Source organism: Falco rusticolus, chromosome 5 (assembly GCF_015220075.1).
Source record: "Falco rusticolus isolate bFalRus1 chromosome 5, bFalRus1.pri, whole genome shotgun sequence".
Classification (NCBI taxonomy): Eukaryota; Metazoa; Chordata; class Aves; order Falconiformes; family Falconidae; genus Falco; species Falco rusticolus.
This window is the reverse complement of record NC_051191.1, coordinates 64270220-64292617: the sequence shown is the minus strand read 5'-3', so window position 1 is coordinate 64292617 and position 22398 is coordinate 64270220. Positions and strand designations below refer to the sequence as shown.

General features: G+C 47.1%; 2 protein-coding genes across 3 annotated transcripts in view; one reads left to right on the top strand and one right to left on the bottom strand.

Moving 5' to 3' along the window:
* The first annotated feature begins 1735 nt into the window (after positions 1–1735).
* Positions 1736–19819, top strand: DENND11 (DENN domain containing 11). 2 transcript variants are annotated; one of them, XM_037387845.1, is made up of 9 exons: positions 1736–2048; positions 7993–8092; positions 9174–9302; positions 10000–10153; positions 10404–10542; positions 10970–11101; positions 11288–11438; positions 11899–11967; positions 13085–19819. In XM_037387845.1, exons 1-9 carry the CDS (start codon positions 1814–1816, stop codon positions 13278–13280), a joined length of 1305 nt encoding a protein of 434 aa, XP_037243742.1. In that variant the 5' UTR covers positions 1736–1813; the 3' UTR covers positions 13281–19819. The 2 variants fall into 2 exon arrangements, with proteins under 2 accessions (XP_037243742.1, XP_037243740.1); XM_037387843.1 differs by having other exon boundaries at positions 9174–9332.
* The window catches only part of AGK (acylglycerol kinase), a 37718-nt gene continuing 35034 nt past the window's right edge, over positions 19715–22398 (bottom strand). Inside the window, exons 14-15 of the mRNA XM_037387846.1 lie at positions 21874–21958; positions 19715–20189 (exon numbers count right to left, since the gene is read on the bottom strand). Of these exons, the coding sequence (XP_037243743.1) occupies positions 20052–20189; positions 21874–21958 (223 nt within the window). The 3' untranslated portion in view covers positions 19715–20051. The remainder of the gene's footprint in view (positions 20190–21873; positions 21959–22398) is intronic.

The following is a 22398-nucleotide window of genomic DNA, read 5'->3' as shown; positions in this document are numbered from 1 at the left end:
CAAATTTCTTAACCCTCAGTTGGAGGGAAAATGTGTTCGTTTTCTTTTGAAGGAGAGTTATTTTCTCTTGAAAGGGTCATATTCTTTCCTGGCCTAGGTATTTTTTATTTTGGTGAAGTAATAAAGTAGAAACTGTGGCCTTTGGTTTTTGCACGTACCCACCAAGCGGTGTGCCCTCAGCAGGCCCAGGTTGCTTGCCAAAGCAGTGTAAATAGCTCTGGTACTAGCAGGTTTCTTGTCCCACAAGTGTTTTTTCACCAAAAGCCGAGAGCTCAGAGGCTGATGACATTTCACGTGTCTCAGAGCCAACGCTGGCAGCCTCTGCTCCCTGTCACTGGCCACTTTCCCTGCTGCATCCCCTCCCTTGTGCTGGGGTGATGCTGGTGCCACCGCACAGCAGAGGACCAGGAACAGCTCTGCACTGCAAATAGCCCATGCGGGTCACAGAGGAATTTTGACTGCAGATTTGTTTCCCCTGTCTGAATCACTGGGGGACAGACTGACATTCGTGCCAGCACCACTGTGGGGATGGAGAGGAGAGAAACGAGCTGTCACTTTAGCATCACCAAAAAAACACTCATCAAAACGAAGCTTGGCACTGTCTACATGGTTAAAGTGAAGCACGTAGCCAAGTATTTGCAGGATCTGGCTTTTCTTTATACAGTAACAAAATATTGTGCAGGGTTTGGGGTTTGTTTTTTTTCTTTCCCAGTCACCTTCCATGAAAAACTCCATCTGCTGAACACCACCTACTGCAGTTTATAGCTCTGCAAAGTAAACTTGTGCATGGGCTTTGTGAAACAAAATGCCCACTCAGTGTTGAAGCTGTCTGAAATGAAGCTCACAGCAAATGGAAGCTAATGTAACAAAAAAAAGAAAAAAAAAACACTGTTGAAGAAGCTGGATGATGGGTTTCTTAATGGCGCATTGAACACTCAGAGCTGCTCAACAGGAAAAAAGTTAGACAATTAAGGCTTTTATGAGAATATCTTCCCTTTAATTGTGGCCTGCTTAATTGGGTAATCCAATTAATCAGAAAGTCCTAGGGAACCGAGTAAACCTAATGACACTTAATGTCATTGGTGGTAGGTAACAAGGATAGCAATAACACAGAAGCTGGCTGCCTGTGGGTGCCATGGTCAGGCTTGTGTCTCCGTCTTTTAATCTCAAGCCGATTCTGCTTATTTCTCTGAAAACTGCTTCACGTCTTTCCATAGCGCATGTATGTGTGTATGCACACACAGCCGGCATGCGGGATCAGCATCACCGGCTCAAAATTTGGGGCTTGCAACTTCCACCACAGCAACTGGAGGGTGCAGGAGGCTGCTGGGTTCCTCCCGGCAGGGAGCTGCTGGGTGCCCGGCCGGGAGGCTGCTCCCCCCGGGCCCCCCCGGCGGGACGGCCCGGCAGGGCTCCGCGCTCAGCGCTGCTGCTGGGGCTCGGCAGGCCGGCTCTGCCTCCCGGGAGCAGGTGCAGCCGGGGGATGCGCGGCGCCTCGCCTCAGGGACCCCTGCTCCTGCCGCGCTCCGCGGGAGCTGGCACCGCACCGCACCGCACGGGAGCCGAGACCCCGCCGCCACCCCGGGGGCCGCTCCGGCTGCTTCCCCTGCCCCCGCCCGCGACCCCCGCGGAACCGCGGCCCCGCCCCCGCTCGCCCGCCCGGCCCCGCCCCCTCCGCGGCGGGGCGGGGCCTCCGCGCCCCCGTCCCCGCCCCGGAGCCGCCCCCCGCCGGCGGCCGGTGCGGCGCGGGGGGTGCGGTGCGGCGCGGCGCGGCTGGGCTCGGCGCGGCGCCGTCGGGCGGGGGGCCGCGGCCATGGTGGAGCGCGCAGACGAGGCGCCGCTGCTCTTCTGGGCCGAGGGCCCCGCCGTGTCGGCGCCGCCGCCCGCGGCCGAGGCGGGCGGCGGCGGCGGGCGGCGACTCGGTGGCGGCTGGAGCGCGGTTCCGTGGGGCGGCGCGGGGCCGGCGGAGGCGGCGGGGCCGCCGCGGGCGGAGGCGGAGGAGGACCAGATCGTGGCCGTCTTCGTGGTCACCTTCGACCCCCGCACGGGTGAGGGGCGCCGGGGGCGGCCGGGCCGGGGCGTGGGGGGCCGGGCCGGGGCCTGCAGGGGCCGGGCCTGGGGCTCCCCGGTGCCGCTGGCGTAAGATGGATGCGGGCCGGGGCCGGGCTGCGGTCCCGCCGCTCGCGTCCCGCCTCCCGCGGGGGCCGCGCCCCCTCCGCTCCGGGGGCAGCGCCGCCGGGCCCGGGGAGAGCGGCCTGCGGAGCCCTCTGCCCCCGCGGGGACCCGCGGCGTCGCGGCACGGCTGCGGGCCCCCCGTACCCCCGCCGGCCTGCCGGGGAGCGCCGTGCGCCGGGGGACCGGGAGCCGCGGGGGTTGCGGGGCGGAGCGCGAGGGGGGAGCGTTTGGGCTCCGTCCCGCCGAGAAGAACTTGGGACGGGAGGAAGGTGCCGCTCTGAGGAGAGCCGGTGGCCTGGGCAGGGACGCTCGTAGCTCGGCTCCACGGTGGGACACGGGACCGGGGTGCGGGGGGTGGCCCTGGGGCACCCCCTGCGCCCTGCACTGCGCCCAGGCCTCGGGCTGAGCCCCTGCCCGGTGCCGTCGGGGCCACCAACCTGTTAGCAGCGTCCTGAGAGCATCCCGCTGTCTCGGTGGCACGGCGCAGAGCTGCCCGCGGCCGTGGGCGATGCGTGGGTGTTATGGCAGGTGTAAATCTGGCAGGTGCGCAGGGCATGGTCCCCAGCAGCAGCAGCTCGGCTGTGTGTTTCTTGCTGACTGTGTTCAGAGGCTGGCTGCTGGTGGGATCTCTGGGACTCCTGATGCTTTGCTGTGCTACGGTCCAGGAGGGCAGAGGAGAGGGGCAAGGGAATGCATTTTCCACCTCTCACTACCATATCTGTCTCCCTCGTCGCTGTTGGTCTTTGGCGCTGTATCACTTCTTTTACTGACAGAGGTTATTCTTTTAAAGTCTGTAATTCAGCATTTCAGAAAAGAACTTTGTTTTCGTAGTCTTGCTGCTCTAGCGGTATCCACGAAAACAGGACGTTATGACACAGGTAGAAAGTTAGCACCCACTTCACGTCTGCTTAGGGGTCTGATGTCCCAAGCCAGATTCTTGGGTCTTTTGGCTGCCTGGCAGCAGTTTGGCATGCAAAGGCAAGAGTGGGGCATAGCTGAAAGTCTTGGTACAGTCAGAGAGTTCAGGAAATAGCTTGGGACGTGCAGGAGTCCATCTGCATCCAGATCTGGGAGCGAACGCCTCTTTCCTTTGTGGGCAGATGCTTTGTTAGCAAATCCATAGCAAAAGTCCTAGAGACAGGAAAGAGCTCTGAGAAGCACAGTGGGAAGTGCAGTGAGGCTCTTCAATGCAAGGGAGAGGTAGCGGACATCATGTTCACAGGGGACCTCTGATAGTGAAGACTGAATTCTGGTCTTGAACTGAAAATCCCAAGGAAGTTGTGAAGAGAACGGAGCCCCAAGTGTGATGAGCTGTCAGCAATGCACACTGCTAAACAGCATGGCTGCTACGTCCTGAAACACCAAGGGGCTTTCAAGAAGTTACCTGTCTCATACTGCACCAGAGAGATGTGTCTTCAGTCCAGAGGTCAGAAACTCTTGACTCATCAAAATCTGAAATGAGATTGGATGTCATCTTTCCAGCAGGAGATGGAAGGAAGAGGTGTTCCTCGTAAGTATCCAAAACATGGAGGAGTCCGGATGACTGCAGCAACAGCAGGTTGTCTTCCAATCTGAGAGCATATGCCATCTATGAAATGGTGAGATTTTCTTGGTTGGCAGAAAGCTGAGCTTTCTCAGGAGTTTGTCTGAACCAGCTGTTGCTTTGAATGAAGTCCAGGGCAAGTTGGGAAACAGCTCTTCTCACATCTGATGCGCAGTTAATGCTGGGTGTCATCAGCCTTGGAGTAGTCTGTCAAGTCCAGGAAGGTGTAGCGTCCTGCTGCTACTCAGCATGGATGTTGAATGTAAGGAGCATGATAGGACTGTCGGGAACATATCAACAAAGGTCAGCTTCACAGGTGGAAGGCAAAGTGCCCTGTGGAGGATGTGGGCTTGGAAAAAAGATCTTGAATCTGTAGTGGTGCAAAACTTCCTAGGGTCAGAAAGAGGATATGGGAATCCTGGGTCAGCCACATCAGATGGCGTGAAGGACTTCCGTAATGTTCATAAGGATACCTTTTCTTGTGTGTGACTTAAAGGAGATCATCCAGTCAGTGTCTGAGCTGGAAACCTGCTTGATCCTGGCGAGGAAAAGCACAGCAGACTTCCTTTGGTAGCTTGCTCAGGCATGTGAAAGGCAAAAGTTCTGGTGGTGGCTGGGAGGGTAGTTGTGCCAGGTAACATCTACTCGAATACAGGCAAGCGATTGGGGTGAGAGATGTTTTACTTTTGAAGGATGGAGTGGTTACTACACTGATACAAAATGTAACAGCTTTCCTCCGAAATTTAGAAGGGCTTGAAGCAGACAAGCTCGTTGTATCTTGGCAGTTGCACGTGAACAGTTTATGCAGGTGGGTTACGGGGTTGCTAGGCTACTCTTATGGTTCCAGTGTCCTTGGGACTCTGTCAATGCTCTTGTGAGTGGCCAAATGTAAGAGGCAGTTACTAAATCAGTGGTGCTGTCCCTGCCTCCAGCATGGTGAACCCTGTGGCACTTGAGAAGTTCTTTTTACCACTATTACAAACATGGCTTTGGCGCTAATGCAGAAAGTGAGCTGTAAATTAAGTGCAGAATGGTGGCAGCCCTGGAGCCAACTGTGCCATCTGATTGTTGCTCCCTGCCCTTTGGCAGTCCCCTCCTTCACGGAGTGACGAGCTGGGGATGCACTTCAAACAGCACGAGCACCGGATGAGCGCAAACACTGCCCCTTAAAGAGCACGGTGAGGCTGCTGAATTTCCTAGTGCAGGTGTTCCCTTGGGCAGGGCATAACAGGAGACCCAGCACTATCTTGGGCAGCAATGGGGATACATCTGGTAGGTGTGACTTACTTGGTGTTAGGTTTGAGCATGTGTGCTGTCCAAGAGTCACAGTTGTCTTGGGGGAAAAGTTGTGGGGGGAAAAATAGAACAATGAATTTTGCTTTGAGAGGGAGATAAAGAAAGAGGAAGCAAAGTCCATGGCCATATCAACTCTGTCAGATCACAACAGTCAAAAAGAGGCTGAACCTTCTTAGCCCTTTTTCTGCGATGGAGATGATGATGGTAGTCAACCTTGTTGAGGTTTCACAGTCTGTTGGCTTACAGCGTCGTGTGAGTAATGGAAGGAACAGAGGGAAGTAATCCACTTTACACCAGTCGACATATAAATACCCCATTTTTCTGTCCCACATTGCTTCCATACAGGAAACGGAGCCAGTGTGATGGCTAGGTCACACTTTGTGCTTCTCTCCTGCCACGACATGGTAACATTGCACAGCTGGGGACTAAAGATCTTGGGAAATAAGAGAAAGAATGTCCTTAACCTTGCACACCAGAAAGAGAGTGCTGGTTCTTACCTGGTCTGGAGCTGGGAGATAGCTCCCAAGAGATCTGACTTTCAGCAAACCACTTGCCCGCTCTCTAATGCTGGGTAACTCTCACTTGGAAAGTTTCCTGTGTGCACGAGAGCTGCTTTCTGCATGGGGAAGGGTAACGCTTCCTGTTTTTGTTCACTACTCGCTCCTTCCTCCTCTGGTTTCTCAGGCAGGCTGGCAATTGCTATTGCATCTGGATGAAGTTTCTCCTTTGTTTGCTCTACTGTTTCACCAGACTGACTCTTAATTTTTTTTCTTATCTCCATGTTTGTTCTCTGACTGCCACGTCGCCCGTATGTTCATAGGGCAAAGTGACGTGAGGAACAGCCAGGAGCACAGGTGTGGGTTGCTTGTGATAGATCCCAGAAAGAAAAAAATAGCTGCATGGTATGTGAGTTGGTTTTGTGGTTACATGTAGGGTAAAGATCTGTTTCAAGGCATCTTGTCCTTACTTACTGCTGCAGAACAGATGCTGTTTGGGCCATGTCCGCTTCAACACCTCTATAATGGATATTATACCTGACAGTAGTGTTTGTGACTAAACTGAACAAAGTAAAACAGTGTCCTTTGTTTGATGGCACTCTTGCGTATTGATCTGTTAATCTATAGGTAATGACCAGTAAGTGTTTTCTCTGCGATGCAAGACTTAAAAGTGGATCTGGCCTTAACCACAACTTTGTGGTTAAGAGGCAACAGTCTTTAAGAGTTGAGTTCCTCACTCTTTCAAGGAAGGGTCTTGTGCCTTTAAAAAAAACACCAAGCACACACACACACAAAAAAACCCCAAACAACAAAAGCCAACATCTATATATAATATGCAAAACCTACAGGGGACCGCGCAGGCTGGCATGATGTCACTGGCTTTCTCTGCCAGCCTTTCACACGCCTCAGAGGCGAAGATGCTTTACAGCAGAGCTCTGTGGTTTTGCGTGTGATTGCACAGAGCTGTGCTCAGGGTCACGAGGCTGCTGCTGCTCCCCAGCCAGCCTGGCTCTGCGGGAGAGGTCTACTTCTGGGCTAGAAGTGGTTAGTTGAATGTAAAACTTCTCTTGTTGCCACGCTTAACAGTGTTGGGTTTTTTTGAAGTCCTTGCTAGGCAAGGTTGGGGAAGGTCTGCTGAATGCAGTAGCTGTGTGAGAAGAAAAATAGCCTATTTAAATGTCAGTAGCTAAGCATAATTCCTGTGCGAGAGTGCATGCATATACTTGTGCAGTATGAGTAACAAAAGACAGGCTTCAGAAATGAGGCGTCATATTCAGATATCTCTCTCAGCTGAGTGTAAGGCCCTTCCAAATGTGCCCTGTCTGTGCAAGCACAGTGGGATGCTTATCCCAAAGGGCAGGGGAAGGACTGTACCAGTAGAAAGCATCTTTGGGCTGCATCTGCCATTGCATTGTATTGGAGAATGTTTGTAACTTTTTACATAAACATGACTTAACTGTAACGTAAACTTTTACGTTTACCTACATAAAAGTAAGCCACGTTACTTCAAATGCTGTTGGTATGGGCAGGCTGACAGAGAACAGAAACTCAGTGGGCAGATCTGGAGCATATCTTGGTTCAGTGGGAGTGTCCAGATGAGCGGCTTAGGCTCTGAAGTGCTGGTGTGGGAAGGCATGAGACGTCCCCTTTTTTGTCTGTGGTAAGCTTGTCAGTGGCAGAGCAGGACTTCATTGGCTTTAGGGACTTGTTGTGACTTCTCTGGTCTCGTTTGTTCCAGGATCAGGCTTCTCAGGTGGCCTTTTCCCCTGAACAACTGCATGCTTTCTGCTTGGGTTGGCAGGTGACAGATGTTCACTAATCTTGATCTAGCTTGTAATTTATCTGCTTTTTTGTTTGGTTATTCTAGCATGCACAAACGTGTTGCAGTACTTGGATCACCTCAGCCTCCACATAAAGCTTCAGCTAACTCCTCCTATTCTAGACAAAATATGAGAGATTCCAGGGAAGTAGTGATGACTGGGATGTTGGTGTAGGGGTCCCTGTTTGACCAGCACTGCCAAGCACAGCCAAAGGACAAAACCGATGGTGGTATGAGCTGTCACAGAAACTCATCCTAAAGAGCAGTAGTTTATACTTTGGGTTTGTTCTGTATCAGATACTTGTGTAGACGGCCTGAGTGTAAGTGTCAATACCGTAGCCTATCCACTGTCAGGTAAAATTGTAGCCGCTCTGTCATTAATTTTATAAAGGATAAACCCACAAAAAGTGCTAGCTTCAGAAATGGCTCCAAAAGTCCTGCAGTTTCTGGGAGTTGTGCCGCAACAAGTAACGTTTACAAGAGATGTGTGGACTATAGTATGTCAGCTGCTGTCTGTGACAGTTTAGGAGTTCAGGAGTTGCGTTAGTGCACTGTTACTGGCACCCAGTGATGTAACAGCAACAACTTGCCGTTGTTGGTGTTTGCCCTTTAGTAATGAGTACTGTGTTCAAGTTCAGCCAAACAAATCTGCTTCTCTGCAGGCAACATGGTGGAGTGGTGTTTACCCCAAGATATTGATTTGGAAGGCGTGGAATTCAAATCCATGGCAAGCGGGTCTCACAAAATCCAGTCAGATTTTATGTGAGTATGTCTGAGCTATATTACTACTTCTTTCTCCTAGCTGTACATCTACACCACCACCCCTTAATTCAAAATATGCAAGAAAAATATAATATGTGGAGTCAAGTTCCTGCATAAATGTGCTGCTAAAGCGTATCTAGCTGAGCCAAAGGTAATTTTCAGATACTCTCAACATCATACAAAGTACCAGCTAGCTGTAGGGATCTGCCGTATGACAGTTTTGCTAGTGGAGGTCAACTGGTGAGCAGGGCAGGCCAGGTTCTCAGTGGTGTGCAAATTTTAGTGCATATTGGGCAAATCAGCCTGCACTGCCACTATTGGGACTGTCAGCAGAAGCCTAGGGTGAAGGGGAAAGAATGGTAGAACTGTGAAATGGGAAGTATTTTGCAGGAACTGGACTTGGGGAAAAAAGTTTTTAATTCTGCCAGTGCTCTTGGATCCTTTAAATGTTGTAATAAACAGTCCCTTTTCACTTTCTTGTTTGCTGGCTCCTTCAGTGGAAAGACATAAGCTAGGAATTTTCTGTGTTCCCATCCTTTTACTAACCCAGTGTTGCAATGCAGCAATGTTTTGCAAGGCATTGCAGCGTCACAATTGCTTTTAGTCGGGAATAAGTTAATTTCTCAAAGGCACATGAACTGAACCCTTGCACTCGGCTATAGTATGCTTCACCACGATGGCACCCAAAATATAACTAGGTAACTATACTCAGAACTTCACGCACTGCAGGCTTTTCTTCCTTGGAAGAAGGGCACTGCGCTGACTGCGTCCTGCATCCTCTGCTGGTCTTCCTTTCAAGTTCTTACCTTACTTGCATTCCTTACCAGCCTGTGACGTGGCTGGTAGGGGCTTTAGTGGGGACTTCTAGGAACTCTTGCCTTAAATGTCCTGGCTTATTCCTGAGAAGATTTGGGACACCCAAGGCCTGTCGTCAGCCCTTCAGATAGCATGGTGGGGTTTCAGGGAGTTCCTTAAAGAAGGAACGGTGTTCCCAAATCAGTATTTTAAGCAGTCAGTTACCTTCCTTTCTTCCTTTTCCCTCTCTTTAACATTAACCCTTCTGTCAAACATTTGTTTCCAGTTATTTCCGGAAAGGGCTCTGTTTTGGCCTGGCCTGCTTTGCCAACATGCCTGTGGAGAGTGAGTTAGAGCGTGGTGCCCGCATGAAGTCCGTGGGGATTCTCTCTCCTTCCTACACCCTGCTGTATAGGTACATGCACTTCCTAGAGAATCAGGTCAGGTAAGTTCCCTGGGAAGAGGTAACGCTGCCTCGATGGGGAGCGGTTGTAGGTGTGAGTGAGAATTTGGCTACAGTGCTGAGCTGTGATTTCCCTGAATGACGACTACTCCAGAAGGAGTTACAGGTTCTCAATGGGAAGGAGGTGAGGAACTGATTAGCAGCAGTCTGTTCATTGCTACCAGCCTAGTCAGATGCTATCCAAACCCTACTTATTTTGTGGGGACGTAAGTGTCAAGGGGGAGAACTGAGAGGACAAGAAGTTCTTTTCTCCTTCTGAAAACCATTTTACTGAGGGCTCACAGAAGACTTCTAAACCTGTGATGGTCATCCTGGCTAGGTGTGTGCTTCAGCTGTGTTGAGTGGACCTGGCAGGGAAAATGGTGATGGTAGAAGGGAAAGCTGTTTGTACCTGAGCATACTGAAAATGGGATCGGTACTCTGCATACATCAGCTCGCTTTCTGCTTCAGGCCTGCCCGTGTTCTCTGGCTGCACTAAAAGATGGCGTTACTCCTGATGCTTTGGCTGCCCTCCTGGTTAAGTCTGTGCAACTGAGGCACCCAGGGGTCCTTCGCTAGCTGAAAAAGCAGATGTTGGCTGGGGGCAAGGCACTGCATAAGCAGAGTCTGGAGACACTATAGGTCTCCCGTTTTTCACTTTCTTTTCCAGACACCAGCTGGAGATGCCAGGGCACTACTCCCATCTAGAGGCGTTCTATGATGATAAGAAAGGAGTTCTCCCTGACAGCAAGGGCACTCCCACCTCCCAGCAACCTGTCCACTGGCTGCCATCCATCCACAGATACATGTACCCAGAGATGAAGGTAAGGCGGGTGCTCTGAGACTTGCAGGAATAGGCAGTGTGCTGCTCCTTGCTGGTGTCTCATGCTTTATGTAAGCAGCCACTGGTGCTTTGTAGGCTGCTTTAGATAAGACTTTGTTACTTGAACTGTTACAAGCTGCAGTTCTGTCATTGCTGTGTGCTCGTCTTGCTCCCACATTTAAACTTAGCATCTGTGCGTGTGTCCCTGTTTCACCTCTGAGCTGTTTTCTTCCCTTTCCCTCCACCTGCAGATCACACACCCTGCTGGCTGTATGTCTCAGTTCATCAAATTCTTCGGTGAGCAGATCCTTGTCCTCTGGAAGTTTGCCCTGCTGCGCAAGCGCATATTGATATTTTCACCGCCCCCAGTTGGAGTTGTCTGCTATAGAGGTATGTTTCCAGGGACACCACAGAGCTCTGATCTAGTGGGCTGAAGCACTGCAGAAATGCTTGTGGGTACTGAGGGGATAGACATCATGCAGGTCTTCAAAATCCATCGCAACCATTCCTTGTGAAGATACCGTTCAGCCTGCATTTACCTGTTTCCTACAAAAAGCTTTTATTTAGGCCTTTTGGGCAAGGACATACTTGACATGTCAAACGCAGTTCCTGTGAGCACAGGGATTTTTATGGGAGAACTGATTATTTCCTATCTGAAATAGGATGTCCCCACTTGAGAAGTTCTGGTGTTCAGAGGCATTTCAAAGTTCTGACTGTTGCTTTCATAGAAGTGTGCGGGAGAACTGGGTAAGTGTGGTTCAGAATGCCCTTGAGGGAATACTGAAAGCATCTCAGGATGTACTTCTCTTGTCCGCAGTGTATTGCTGCTGTTGCCTTGCCAATGTTTCTCTGCCCGGTCTTGGAGGAACTGTCCCAGAGTCCAAACCATTCTTCTATGTGAATGTGGCAGACATAGAAATGCTGGAGACAGAAGTATCATATGTGGCCTGTAAGTATGATGGATTAGGTGTGACGTTTTTAACTTCAGGCTGCAAGATGTCTTGAGACACCAGACTGTGGAATGAAACTGCTGAGAAATAGGATGTGCATGGAATGACTAACTACAAAAGCAGGAGTGAACAGTTGGTCTTCTGGGAAAGCAACAAGCTGCTCTGAAAATCTCTGATTTTGGCAGGTACAACAGAAAAGATCTTTGAGGAGAAACGGGATCTCTATGATGTCTATGTGGACAACCAGAATGTGAAGACACATCACGAGCATCTGCAACCACTCCTGAAAATTAACAATGCCGACAAGGAGAAGTACCGACGGCTCAATGACCAGAGGTAATAATAGACATCTGGGTGGTCCTGGTCCTGATAGGAGAGCAGTGTGATGTGGGATAAAGAGGACACTGCTCCTCTGTGCTTTCCTTCTTGTCTTAGTATTTTCAAAGTTTCCCACTGCTTCAGCTCATCTCTTTGTGATTCTGGTTCCACTGTTGCTGACTGGTACGAGAGCCCCTGCGCACTCTGCACACATGTGGTCACTGTCAGTGAGCTGATCGAGCAGATAGAAGGCAGGAAGAGAATCAGAGGTCATGACTCACCATTGGTTCACCACTGATCAGTAGAACTGAAAATGGCCTGCTTTCTAGTCCAGTGCCTTATAAAGACTGGGGCAACAGTTTTAGTCTGATTGGTCTTCAAGAAATGGATGTGAAGTTTTTAGTCGTAAACCTTGTCTTCTCAAAACACTTTGAGGTTCACTTAGGTATGTGCAATTAAACTGTCTCCCTTCTCTCAGGCAGATGTTAATGTATTCTCAAGAAGTGGGTGAGGATTGTAGCTCCTGTGAAGAGGACCTTTTCATCTTGTGAGTGGCTACCTCTAATACTTAGTTGGTCACTGTTAGGTTTAGGGAGTCTCTTTCACTGATTTCGTGTTGCACTTGCTTGGCGTATTATGAAATATCATCATTAACATAATTCCATAGTCAGCACTCTTCCACTAGGGATCCAGGAACCAAACTGGCTCTTCCTCTTCAGATGATCTTCCTTTCAGTTTGAGGATCCGAATGCAGCCGTATTAGTGTCCACTGGGGTCTCTTTGAATGCTGGGAGGGAGAAGTATTTTAAAAACACAATTAGAAATGCAAGAATCCCCTCCCATTTTTGAAAACATAAGCTGTACAGGACTTTTCATGCCAGATTTGGCTCAGGGAAGGACGGTGTCCATGGGAAGCGGGCACTGTACCATACTGTGGGTGGTACAGCGGTGAGATAAGACCTGCGTGTGAAGGACTGGCCCGTTGATGTGGCTGGCTTTGTACTTGGCAGACGAATCAGAACTGGGTGTAGAGTATGAGGTATGGAATTACATGAAAACCAACTCTGCCACCTCTGAAGCCCTTCACTGCCTGCTGCCATTGTTCACAGTCTGCAGCAGGTGAAAAGTAATGGGATGAAGGCGTGTGAAGGGCTGTCAGGGCAGAGCTGTGGTCGTTGAGCTGCACAGTTGTAGTCAGAGCTCTTTCTGAACAGCCTTGCATGTTCCTAGGAAAGCACTAGGTAAGAAGTAGCTCTCACTGCTGTATTCTGTGCCGGTAATAGAGAATTTATTTACCCAGTGCCGCCTTGGTTGGATGACAACACTGTGTCCTCCTTTGCATTATAGGAGCTGTAGGTCTGACAGGTAACCGCTTGGTTACCACAAAGTACACGTTAGCTGGTAAGATGGCTTGCTTCTGAAGAGTGAAGCCGGCCATAAATCAGCCAGAGAAGCACTGCTGTAAATTAGAAGTTACTGCTTTATCTTTGTTTACTCTGGGCCATCCACAGGGTTGAGAGAAAACTACTGCAGTGTCACCCAAGGAGGTGGGATCTGTGATTAAAGGGTGGTAAAGGTAGTTCTGGGGCTCTGCGGCCTGTTTGGTAAATATGCTATGTTTTTGGGAGTCCAATGCCATCATCTTAGCTGACTTTATCCTACAGGTTTTTCATGGAGCAGAACAACCGCATATTTCAGACACTGATGGAGGTGTCGGCTAGCCAGGACAAGACACTGACAGCTGACCACGCACGAGGCATGGGCCTGGATCCCCAAGGGGATCGAAGTTTCCTTATGGACTTGCTGGAAGTGTATGGCATTGATGTTATGCTAGTCATTGACAACCCCTGCTGCACTTAAACCAAGAGCCAGAGAGATGGGGAGCAAAGATCACTTCTTTAAGACTACCAGACACTGCTTAGGAGGATCACTGGAACTCACCACAACCACAGTTATTTAATAACTTTATATGGAGAGTATTTATAATTTTAAAACAAAATGTGATTTTATTTTCTCTCCCTCGACCTCCCAATGAGTACCTGGCTCCAGGGGTTTTTTTGTTTGTTTCTATCTCCCTTTCTCTTTTATTTGTGTTTGTTTTGTTTAGATAGGACCAGTGGCACCTTTGCACCAATCCTCACTGTTGCCAGTGTTGCCAGTGATAGCTGGGTTTTGGCCTAGCCTGGATACCTGAGGGCTGAAGACTTCAGGAAAGCACTTTGATGTGAAATGCTGTAGCTGAGCTCTCAAGACTTGACTGGAAAACGCTCCTGTCACCCCTCTTCCACTTGGGGACTGAAGAGAGTTTTGGCACAGGCTGTTAGCAGCCCAGTCTCATAGAACGTCTGTCCTACTACGTTTATTGGTGGGGACAGTTAAACCAATGATAAAACCCAGGACTCCTTTGAACACCCCTCACCCAACTTTTAGCAGCCGAGTTGGATTAAAGTCACCCCTCCTCATCAATGACAGAAGCAAGTCTGTGATACCGGGGTGCTACAAGATCTTATGACTTTGCTTACTGGAGCAGCAGAGTTTCACTTCCATCATTTGAAGCGGTATAAACTGGCAAAGACTAAGCCTACCTGTCTCATAGCTGGAGAAGAGCACCATCTGTACTTAATCCCTCCTACCACTTTCTCTGGTTTTTGGTTGCCTCACACCTGCTGCTTTGGTATAAAATCTTCAAACCAGCAAGATGGTCTCTCATTTAGCAGGGACCAACATCACTAAGCCGCCTTGCAGTTACTATGTTCTCTGGCCTCAGCTCAGGTGGTGCTGGGCCGGATTGGGTTGAATAAGTATGCTTTAACTGATGTCACTTGCCCTTCTTTGTAGCAGATGGTACTTGTCACTCCTTTGCTTTAACATTTCTGCTGATCCTCCTTTTGTCAAGCAGCCTTCAGCACTGCCTGCTGCTGTCCTTGGTTTTCAGTGCGAGACAGAGCGCGGTATGTGACCTTTCAGCTAGAACAGCTTCACAGTTTGCAGGAGGTTCCCTTGAAGTTTGATGTTTTAAACTGGCACAGCTGCTAGAAGCAATGTCTAACAGCATGCCTTTTTTTTTTTCCTGGGCAGAGAAGCTGTAGAACCAGATGAAGAGTGTTTTCTTATTCTTGTGCTGTGGAAAGAATAGGATTCAGTTCATGCAGGACCCATGGTTACCTCCAGGAAGGCTGTCCCAGTAAAACGTAATCCCTTCGCTGTGTAAAATCCCGGAATGGTACTGTGGGTTCTAGGTGTGACATGCTGCTTTGCCCAAAATCCTTCAGCCAGTAGTAGCATCAGCTCTAAGCCAACTGTTCTTCCTGAACTGTGGCTATAGCTAATTAGCTGCTGCTTCTACCGTAATAGACTTCAGCACCCTTAGAGGCTTTCTGCAGTTTGTAGAAATGCAAACTGTAGCTGATGTATCCATTTATCCTAGCATTTTGTAGGATGAGACCCAGCGTGAACCACCAAAGTCTCACCTGCTAATTCTTTTGAATAAGAAGGGGAGCAAATGCTTTCCAAGTAGACCCATTGTGGGTTGTCTCCTCCTGGAAGGAAGGAGGCTGGCATGTCCTGTTTTTCCTTGAAGGCTGGCTATCTGCAGCAAAGGGGTCGTTTTGCTTGCTGTGGATTCAGAGGTTTTATTGAGGTGTGGGATCAGGAGCCTCAGAAGGCTTTTTGCACAGTTCATTGGTATGAGCTTCAGCATATTATGTTCCTGTGATCTGCCTGTCTCTGAGCAGTTGCTCCCCTGCCTGCATTGTCAGGGCTTGAATGTTTTTGTACAAGATAAAACATGCTGCTGCTTGTTTTGCCAGCTGCTCACAACTGTAACATAATCATCCTTAGAAGGCTGGGGAAAAAAATGAGAAAGAGGAGAAAAAAATGGAGATGAATATCATTTAATGAAAAGACTAGTCTCTTTTCCTTAAGAAAAGGCTTTGTTTGTAAATTGACACCTCCAGTATAAAAGTGATCCACAACATCCATGCTTTTTTCTGACTTCTACTTCAGTTTTAACACGCTGTCTGCAGTGAAGATCCCTGAGGAAGTATAGCTGGCACTGTATTGGTCACTTAACTTCCTTCAAATACAAAAAAGGGAACCGAAACTGCTTTTTAGCAATTCTTCCTCTCATTTTCTTGCAGGTTTGCTACATAGTTTAACCGTGGCCAGCTGTTAATGACTTTCTGTTCTCTTCGATGTGAGTAGCAATTCTGCTGAACTAAATAGAAACAAACCTTTAATTTGTCATTGAAATTTTAAAGCCTCTGCACTCAGAGGATTTCTAACACCCTGCATTAGAGTGCTGTGTTCACACGCTGTCAGAACATCAGGTCTACTAGACGGCACTGCTAGAGCCTACCAAGCAGAGCCTCCTGAAATTACTATTTGACATTTAATAAACCTCTGTTTTCCAGGAACTAGGTCTTCAGTTGCTAGCAGTCATGTGGGTACAGGAGCATCAAAGCAAGCAGATTACTGTCAAAGTAGCATCCGTGCTACATCCCAGCTGGATGGCTACAGCATGTTTTGCTCTTCCTTGTAATTTTGCTTCTCTACAGCCCCTCTTGGCAGGTGACTGCTACAAAAGTCAGAAAGTTGCCAGACAGGAAACAGAACAAAAAGACTTCTCTTTCCTAAGCTTGTTTGATTTGCTGCAAAAGACCTTTCCACCTGCACTCTCCTTTTCTAGTAGGCATTGCTTTTATTGTAGACAGATGTGGAAAGTCCTTGGTAAGTGGGTACATAATATAAACAAATGGCTACGGCTTGGGACATGAAGGCTTGTTCAAGCAGGCTGGTTTTGTTTGGAACCAATTTAGCTGGATCTTATCTTTCCAGGAGATAACTTAATTCAAGATGAAACAGTTCAGTGCAGGCATTTAAAATCCCCTCCTTGACACTTAATAGTTGCTTTTTTGAATACTAGCAGCTGGAAGGGAGACAGTTACTTGGTGTATTTTGAATTAAAAGAGAGAGAAAAGCGTGGCAGAAGGTAGGATATTGCTAATTACTAAAAAATCCCCTTCTCCATTTGAAGTACTTTGCCTTTACAGTGGTGCCTTTAATGTCTTTGGTGTGATGCCTCTGGTCGGTTGCTTGTGGTCAGAGCCCAGGCTGAACAGTGGTTACAGTCACCGTGTAGTGTGCCCTGGTAGACCAAGTCTGTTACGTTTCTTTCTTAACGCCCAAGACACAGTATAGCCATAGCAGGTTCTCATTTGGTACTTCCGAGTTTAAACAGGCGAGCAAGAGCTTCATAATGGCATCGTAACTCAAGTTGCACTAGAAAGGTGTAATCGCGTAATAATTTATTACTACTGGCACTATCCGATTGGAGGGTAAAGCCTGGGAGAGAGAAGTAAAAGCTAGATTTTCAATCTGAACAAAGGACACCATTGTCAGGCATTTCAATGATGCAGAAGTCTTCCCACTGCAAAGTTAGGCCAAGCTGCGTAAAGCCAAGCGCAGCTAAGAACTATAATGGGTATTAGGAGGAAGGCCTTTTCCTTGGAGTTCAGACTTGTCTGGCAGACATCCTTCTTTTCTAGCATCTATGAAGTAGTTACTCCAACGTATGTTAGAGCTAATGGTGACGTCTGTTACAGGAGATGAGCTTGCCTATCCAGCATCCTTATAGGCAGAAGAAAGTTCCATCACCTCTTCAAGAGAAGGCAGCTTACGGAACAGCTTACTCTGTAAAGCAGCGTTACCGTGATACTTCTTCCATTTTAAGAACTGCCGAAGTTAATGGGCAAAAAGCTAGGAATAGCCGTGGCCCTCTTGGTGAGAGACTATGCAAGGGACAGGCATGCTTTGCTCCGGGAGGTGGAAAGGCTGTGGTTTCTGGAATAGCAGGGCAAAAGCACTCTGTCCTAATGCAAAAGTCTAGATACAAAGCATGCATACTAACCCAAACTCTCTCATCCTAGCTTGTAAGTTAGTTGAGGTCTCCTCTCCATCCAACCCCCAAAGCTAGTGGTTCTCGTGATTATGGGAGAAGGCAACATAAATGCAGGGGACTGGAATGTACTAACTTAACAGAATGGTATGTCTGTCTAAACCAGAGGGTAGTAAATGCCTGTGAACCAGGATTTCAGGTCCTGGTTAATGCAAAATACCATTCAAATGGGAATATTTACTTGTGGTGAAAATAAACAGGTGCCTTAGGCTGGTCCATCATTAGGTTATCTTTCCTTTTTATGTTACGGTATTTTAAGCCCTTCTAGAACAGACTGTAAGTTGAAGCCAAGATAAGTGTTTTCGTGAGTGGGACCTAGGATTCTACTCCTCTTTGCTCTCTGGGAGTTTGTACCAAGAAAGTTGTCTTGCTGTCAGACAGAAACATGAGAACTGATCCTTTCCTCAACACTGTAGGTAGCAGGTTCAGCCCCTGCTTATTTTATGTAATGTTTTCCTCACACCGCCCCTCTGAACATTACAATTCAGACATCTAGAACCACCCCATACTAGAAGACCTCTGAACTGCAGAGGAGGGGGAAAAATTACTTGAATGGTACTTATACAAGCTACTCAACTTATGCTGATGCAAATATTTAAATATCAGCCTGTGTCTCAGACGATCCTTGGTACTTTAACATCAGAATAGCATCAATACCAATTCTGAAGGGAGCTCCTGGCTACCCTCAAGCAAGGAATCGCATTGCAATGGGAGCCATGTGTCTGATACTATGGAAGAGAATTAGTCATTTTCCCTGTAAAATGGTACAGATGAATCAGAAGTTAGTTCTTATCATCTTGCCCCTTGCAGCAGGCTGGTTGTAGTTCTAACAGCTCTGATGTTGTTTGCATCTTGCAGATGTGTGATTGCTCCCATAGGCCTGTGGCTGTGTAGAGAAACTGCTTACTAAAACATGGGTATTTTTTAATACAATTAAAGCTTACCTTTTTGAAATGGCTGCTGCCTTGTGTTTCCTGCCACTTGAGAGGAAAAAAACCCAAATAAACATTGCTGATCTTACTACAGAAGCATCAGCCTGAGGAAAAACTCAGCTAGTGAGAACTGACTCTGAATGAGCCAGTGGCTGCAGAGCAACGTTCCAGGTGTCTCTGTGGCAAGCAAAAAGAGCAGAGCACAGCCAACACGTTCCTTAGAGAGTGACCCAGGGGGCTGCTGGGCACTCTTAATTGCTGCAGATAAAAGAAAGACAACACAGGCCCTAGCACCAGCATAACTATTAAAAAGAACTAGCAGCCTTCTGCTCCCTTAGATCTTAGCTAAGAAAGGGATGAGTGCTTGCCCCAGTAGCTTAGGTAATTAAGTTTCTCCACAGTATAGTCAAGGGAAGGGACAGCATTCAATTTGGTTCCAGCATCCTGCAGAAAACCAACCCTCCTTCTCCATCCAAAGCTTTTTTCCTTTTAGCAAGACTCCAGCAGAGGCTGCTGTTGCAGCAGCATGCAGCCAGGACACGGTCTTTAACAAAGCTGCTGGAAGTCAATTCACTAATGTCCTTATTTTGATTACAGCAAAGAATCAACAGATGAATTTACACTAGATCACAATGTAACAGGGACACTACGTACCAACAATAACATCAGAAAAATAAGGATTAATTTTTTTCTTCCAGTAAGCAAGGCAGAATCATCTGAACTCCTAAGTTATAATAAGGCAAGGTTATCTGTTGCCCTTCTAAGTCAGTAATATTTCCATCCAGCAATTAAAGCGAAACTATAAACAAAAGTTCAGAAAAGCAACAAAACTAATTACAGTACTGAGGCTCAAGGGGATGTAGGTTGCATAAGCAGTGGTGAGCGTTGTTTACATTAAAGAAGAGCAACCAGACACAATGAATAATACAAGTTATTTGGATGCTCTTATTTGTGTTACACTACTACAGGAATAAAAGGAATACTTACAGAAAAATACTTACTTGGCTTGTTAAAGAGTCTTTCCACATGTACTTCATACAGCTTTGGGTCAGTGATGCCATTTTCCAATTTGCGTCTGTGTAATATACCTAAACTTCATCAAAGGAATATATTTCTACTATTAACTGGAACTGTGCTGTTGTATCTGGCAAGATTAAAAAAAACCCATAAATATCCATATATATATATATATGTATGGGGAATTTTTAGACTTTCTCTGAAGCTTTGCATCACTGAACTTGTTTATTTGTAGGCAACCAACCACCTGTTTTTATGTGGCAATTCCAACATTTCATAGACTTCCTTAGCATTAGTCCCCCAAAATATTTTTTTCCCAAGATCCCAGGTTTTGTGAGATTTATACATAGGTAGAGTAGATCTAAACTGTTAAAACGCAAGGACAAGTGTGCTTTCATTTCACTTTAATATACAATTGCATTAAAGCAGTAGCATCTGGCATACAGCACTCAGCCTGCAGTGCTGTAAATGGAACACTGATGACTTCTTTGGGGGAAAAAAAAAAAAAGACGCCATCAAGTTAACATGCATTTCTCAGAATTTTCATTTGCTTTTTTAACCCCTTAGAGACTAACCAAATCAGCCACTTCCAATAGAAGTACCTTGTGCATAAAAATACCCAAATGGCTTATTAGTCTGGCAGGGTTAATCAAGTTAGTGAGGTCTCGTGTGCCTCGAAGAGACCCTGATAAGACTGGCAAACACCGGCCCCTTTGACATGAATTCTCATTGTACTGCTGCGTGAAGCATCTGCTCTCTCATTGTGGGATCACAGAAGAACCGGAGTTTCCGGGGTAATAGCTTCACCTCCACAGGCATAGCTTCATACTCCTCATTATCAATGCCGAAGGATCCCTCGGTGCCCTGTGTACAGATAACAGTGCTGATCAGGGCTAAACATCAAACATACTATTTCAGCAATGCTGTAATAATGATACCTGATTTTACAGTAGACTACAGTTGAATACTTAGCTGAGTCTGAACTAAGATGACCTCCTCTCTGTGCCTTCCAGCCCATGTGGTCTCAACACCACAGTGAGAGCTATCCTTCACTGCGTGTAATATACCAAGAGTCTGCTGCATAAGATGTTACCTCACTTAGTTGCTAATTGATGATAATCAAATGCCAGGGAGCTTTAATGGCCCACATTGTTTATACTGAAGGATTCCTTGCTATTGGAACTACAATTCCATGCGCCTAGATCTTGGTCTGCCAGTGGTGACACAAGCTAATCTGCAGGAGTGCCTGTTAAATAAGTCCTAGTAAATCCGTGCTACAGACACCTTTTGGTATTGTTTTACTATATTGATCTGAAACGTGAGATGCAAAGTAATTCATGGTTCAGGAATTACTCAGCAGTAGAATGTTCTTAAGCATTTTCTTTAACTGATAAAGTCACCAATGATTAAAAACATTCATCAAAATGGCAGGTTGACTTTACCTAAAGAAATCTGGTGACTGCTTTGCATGCACTTGACTCAGGGTAGGGCTATGTTACATAGATGCTGCAAGTGAACCTGTATACCAGAACAGCACAGATTAGAGAAAATAGTATAGGTTCTGGAAGTTAAGAGGTACAGCAGTCCACCTGGATCAACATGCCCCGCTTCTCTCAAAGCTGGTGAGACTCATCTGAGCTGCATTCATCAGAGCTATGTCATGGAGTGAAACAGCACTGCTTTGTGCCATGCACACGTAACTCTGAAGATCTCAGCAGCAGCTGCAGTATGAACAGCTCATTTTATACCACAATCCTTACTTATGGCTCAGCTGTACATAGAATACTCTGGAGTGCTGGGCTTCTGGAATCAAGAAATTGCCACGATACGAGTTTGATGCAAGTATTAGAATGCTGGCTAATCACGACATCGTAATTCATGATTTTTACTTGGTAACAACAGATTTTTTCACTTCTTGGCACATTCTGTTCTCCCTTAATACAGAATTATTTTGCTGAATGATAGATCATATCTTTGTAAAAACAAATAATCCTCCTCAAGGCCGCAATAACAGCCTCCTCTTTCTAACAGGCAACAAAAGACTAATCTAAATTACATAGGCAGACACACAGATTTTGGCTTCTTTTTCAGCCTCATCTACTCAAAGTTTTGAGATACTTTCCTGTAGTGATCTAAGCCCCACTGCCTTGTCTCACCCTCCTTGGTCACCATAAAGCTTCTAATATTTATCTTCTTCTGTATAGCATAATCCCTTCTAGAGTAAAATGTACACATCTTCAATACTAAGGAGAAGGTGTGTACATGCAATACACCTAAGTAAGAGACCCTTTACACCCACCACCACTGTGTACATAAGAGGTCTGCCACTATTTACTGGCAGGATGAAGCTCCCTCTCTTGTTTACAGACCACTTGGGAAATTCCAGTATGCATCTCCTGGCCAGGGGCTTAGCGCTGCACGGAGCAACTGAGTGTCTCCCTGGCAGTGTAATCAACCTCCCAGATTTGGAGCAGGGATTTCTTAATATGCAGCATCAACTGGTACGAGGAAATAAAGTAAGAGTTTTCAAGCTCCCTCAGCTTCTCACCTCTGGAAGTTGCAAGATGCATCTGCTGGCTTGGATGCACTGACTCCCTTCAGGGCACGTATGTGGATCACGCATTTTTTGACTTCTGTTCAAATCAAAAAAGAGGTAAGATAAGAAGATGTTTCTCTCGGAAACAGCTGTCTTTAGGGATGACATGTCATTGTGGGTTGGTAAATCACTTTGCATTCAGTAAACTTAGAGGTTATGTATATATACAAATATTTGTAGGTTTAAGTGTGAGAAAGTAAAAGACATTTCCTCTTCTGCTGCAGTCAATACATACGAGTATGCACTGACAGCCTCCAACCAGCTTCTGCTCTGAGGCGCACTGAACATATTTGAACATACAGTTTTGTATATTTGAACATACAGCAGTTTTCCACTTCTCACTTACATGCTGAACAGCACAATTCCTGCAGTGACCACCACCTCCTCATATCCCATGCACCATCATAATTTACCAGCAATTTAAACAGCCCTAAGCCAAAAAAGCTGACAGAATTACATTGAACCACTGAATTACCA

What these genes read in the sequence shown, in the direction of transcription:
- DENND11 (XM_037387843.1), top strand. Translation starts at nt 1,814, where the DNA reads ATGGTGGAGCGCGCAGACGAGGCGCCGCTGCTCTTCTGGGCCGAGGGC. An exon ending in CACCTTCGACCCCCGCACGG is followed by an intron (nt 2,049 to 7,992) that starts GTGAGGGGCGCC and finishes GCTTCTCTGCAG; the next exon opens with GCAACATGGTGGAGTGGTGT. An exon ending in AAAATCCAGTCAGATTTTAT is followed by an intron (nt 8,093 to 9,173) that starts GTGAGTATGTCT and finishes ATTTGTTTCCAG; the next exon opens with TTATTTCCGGAAAGGGCTCT.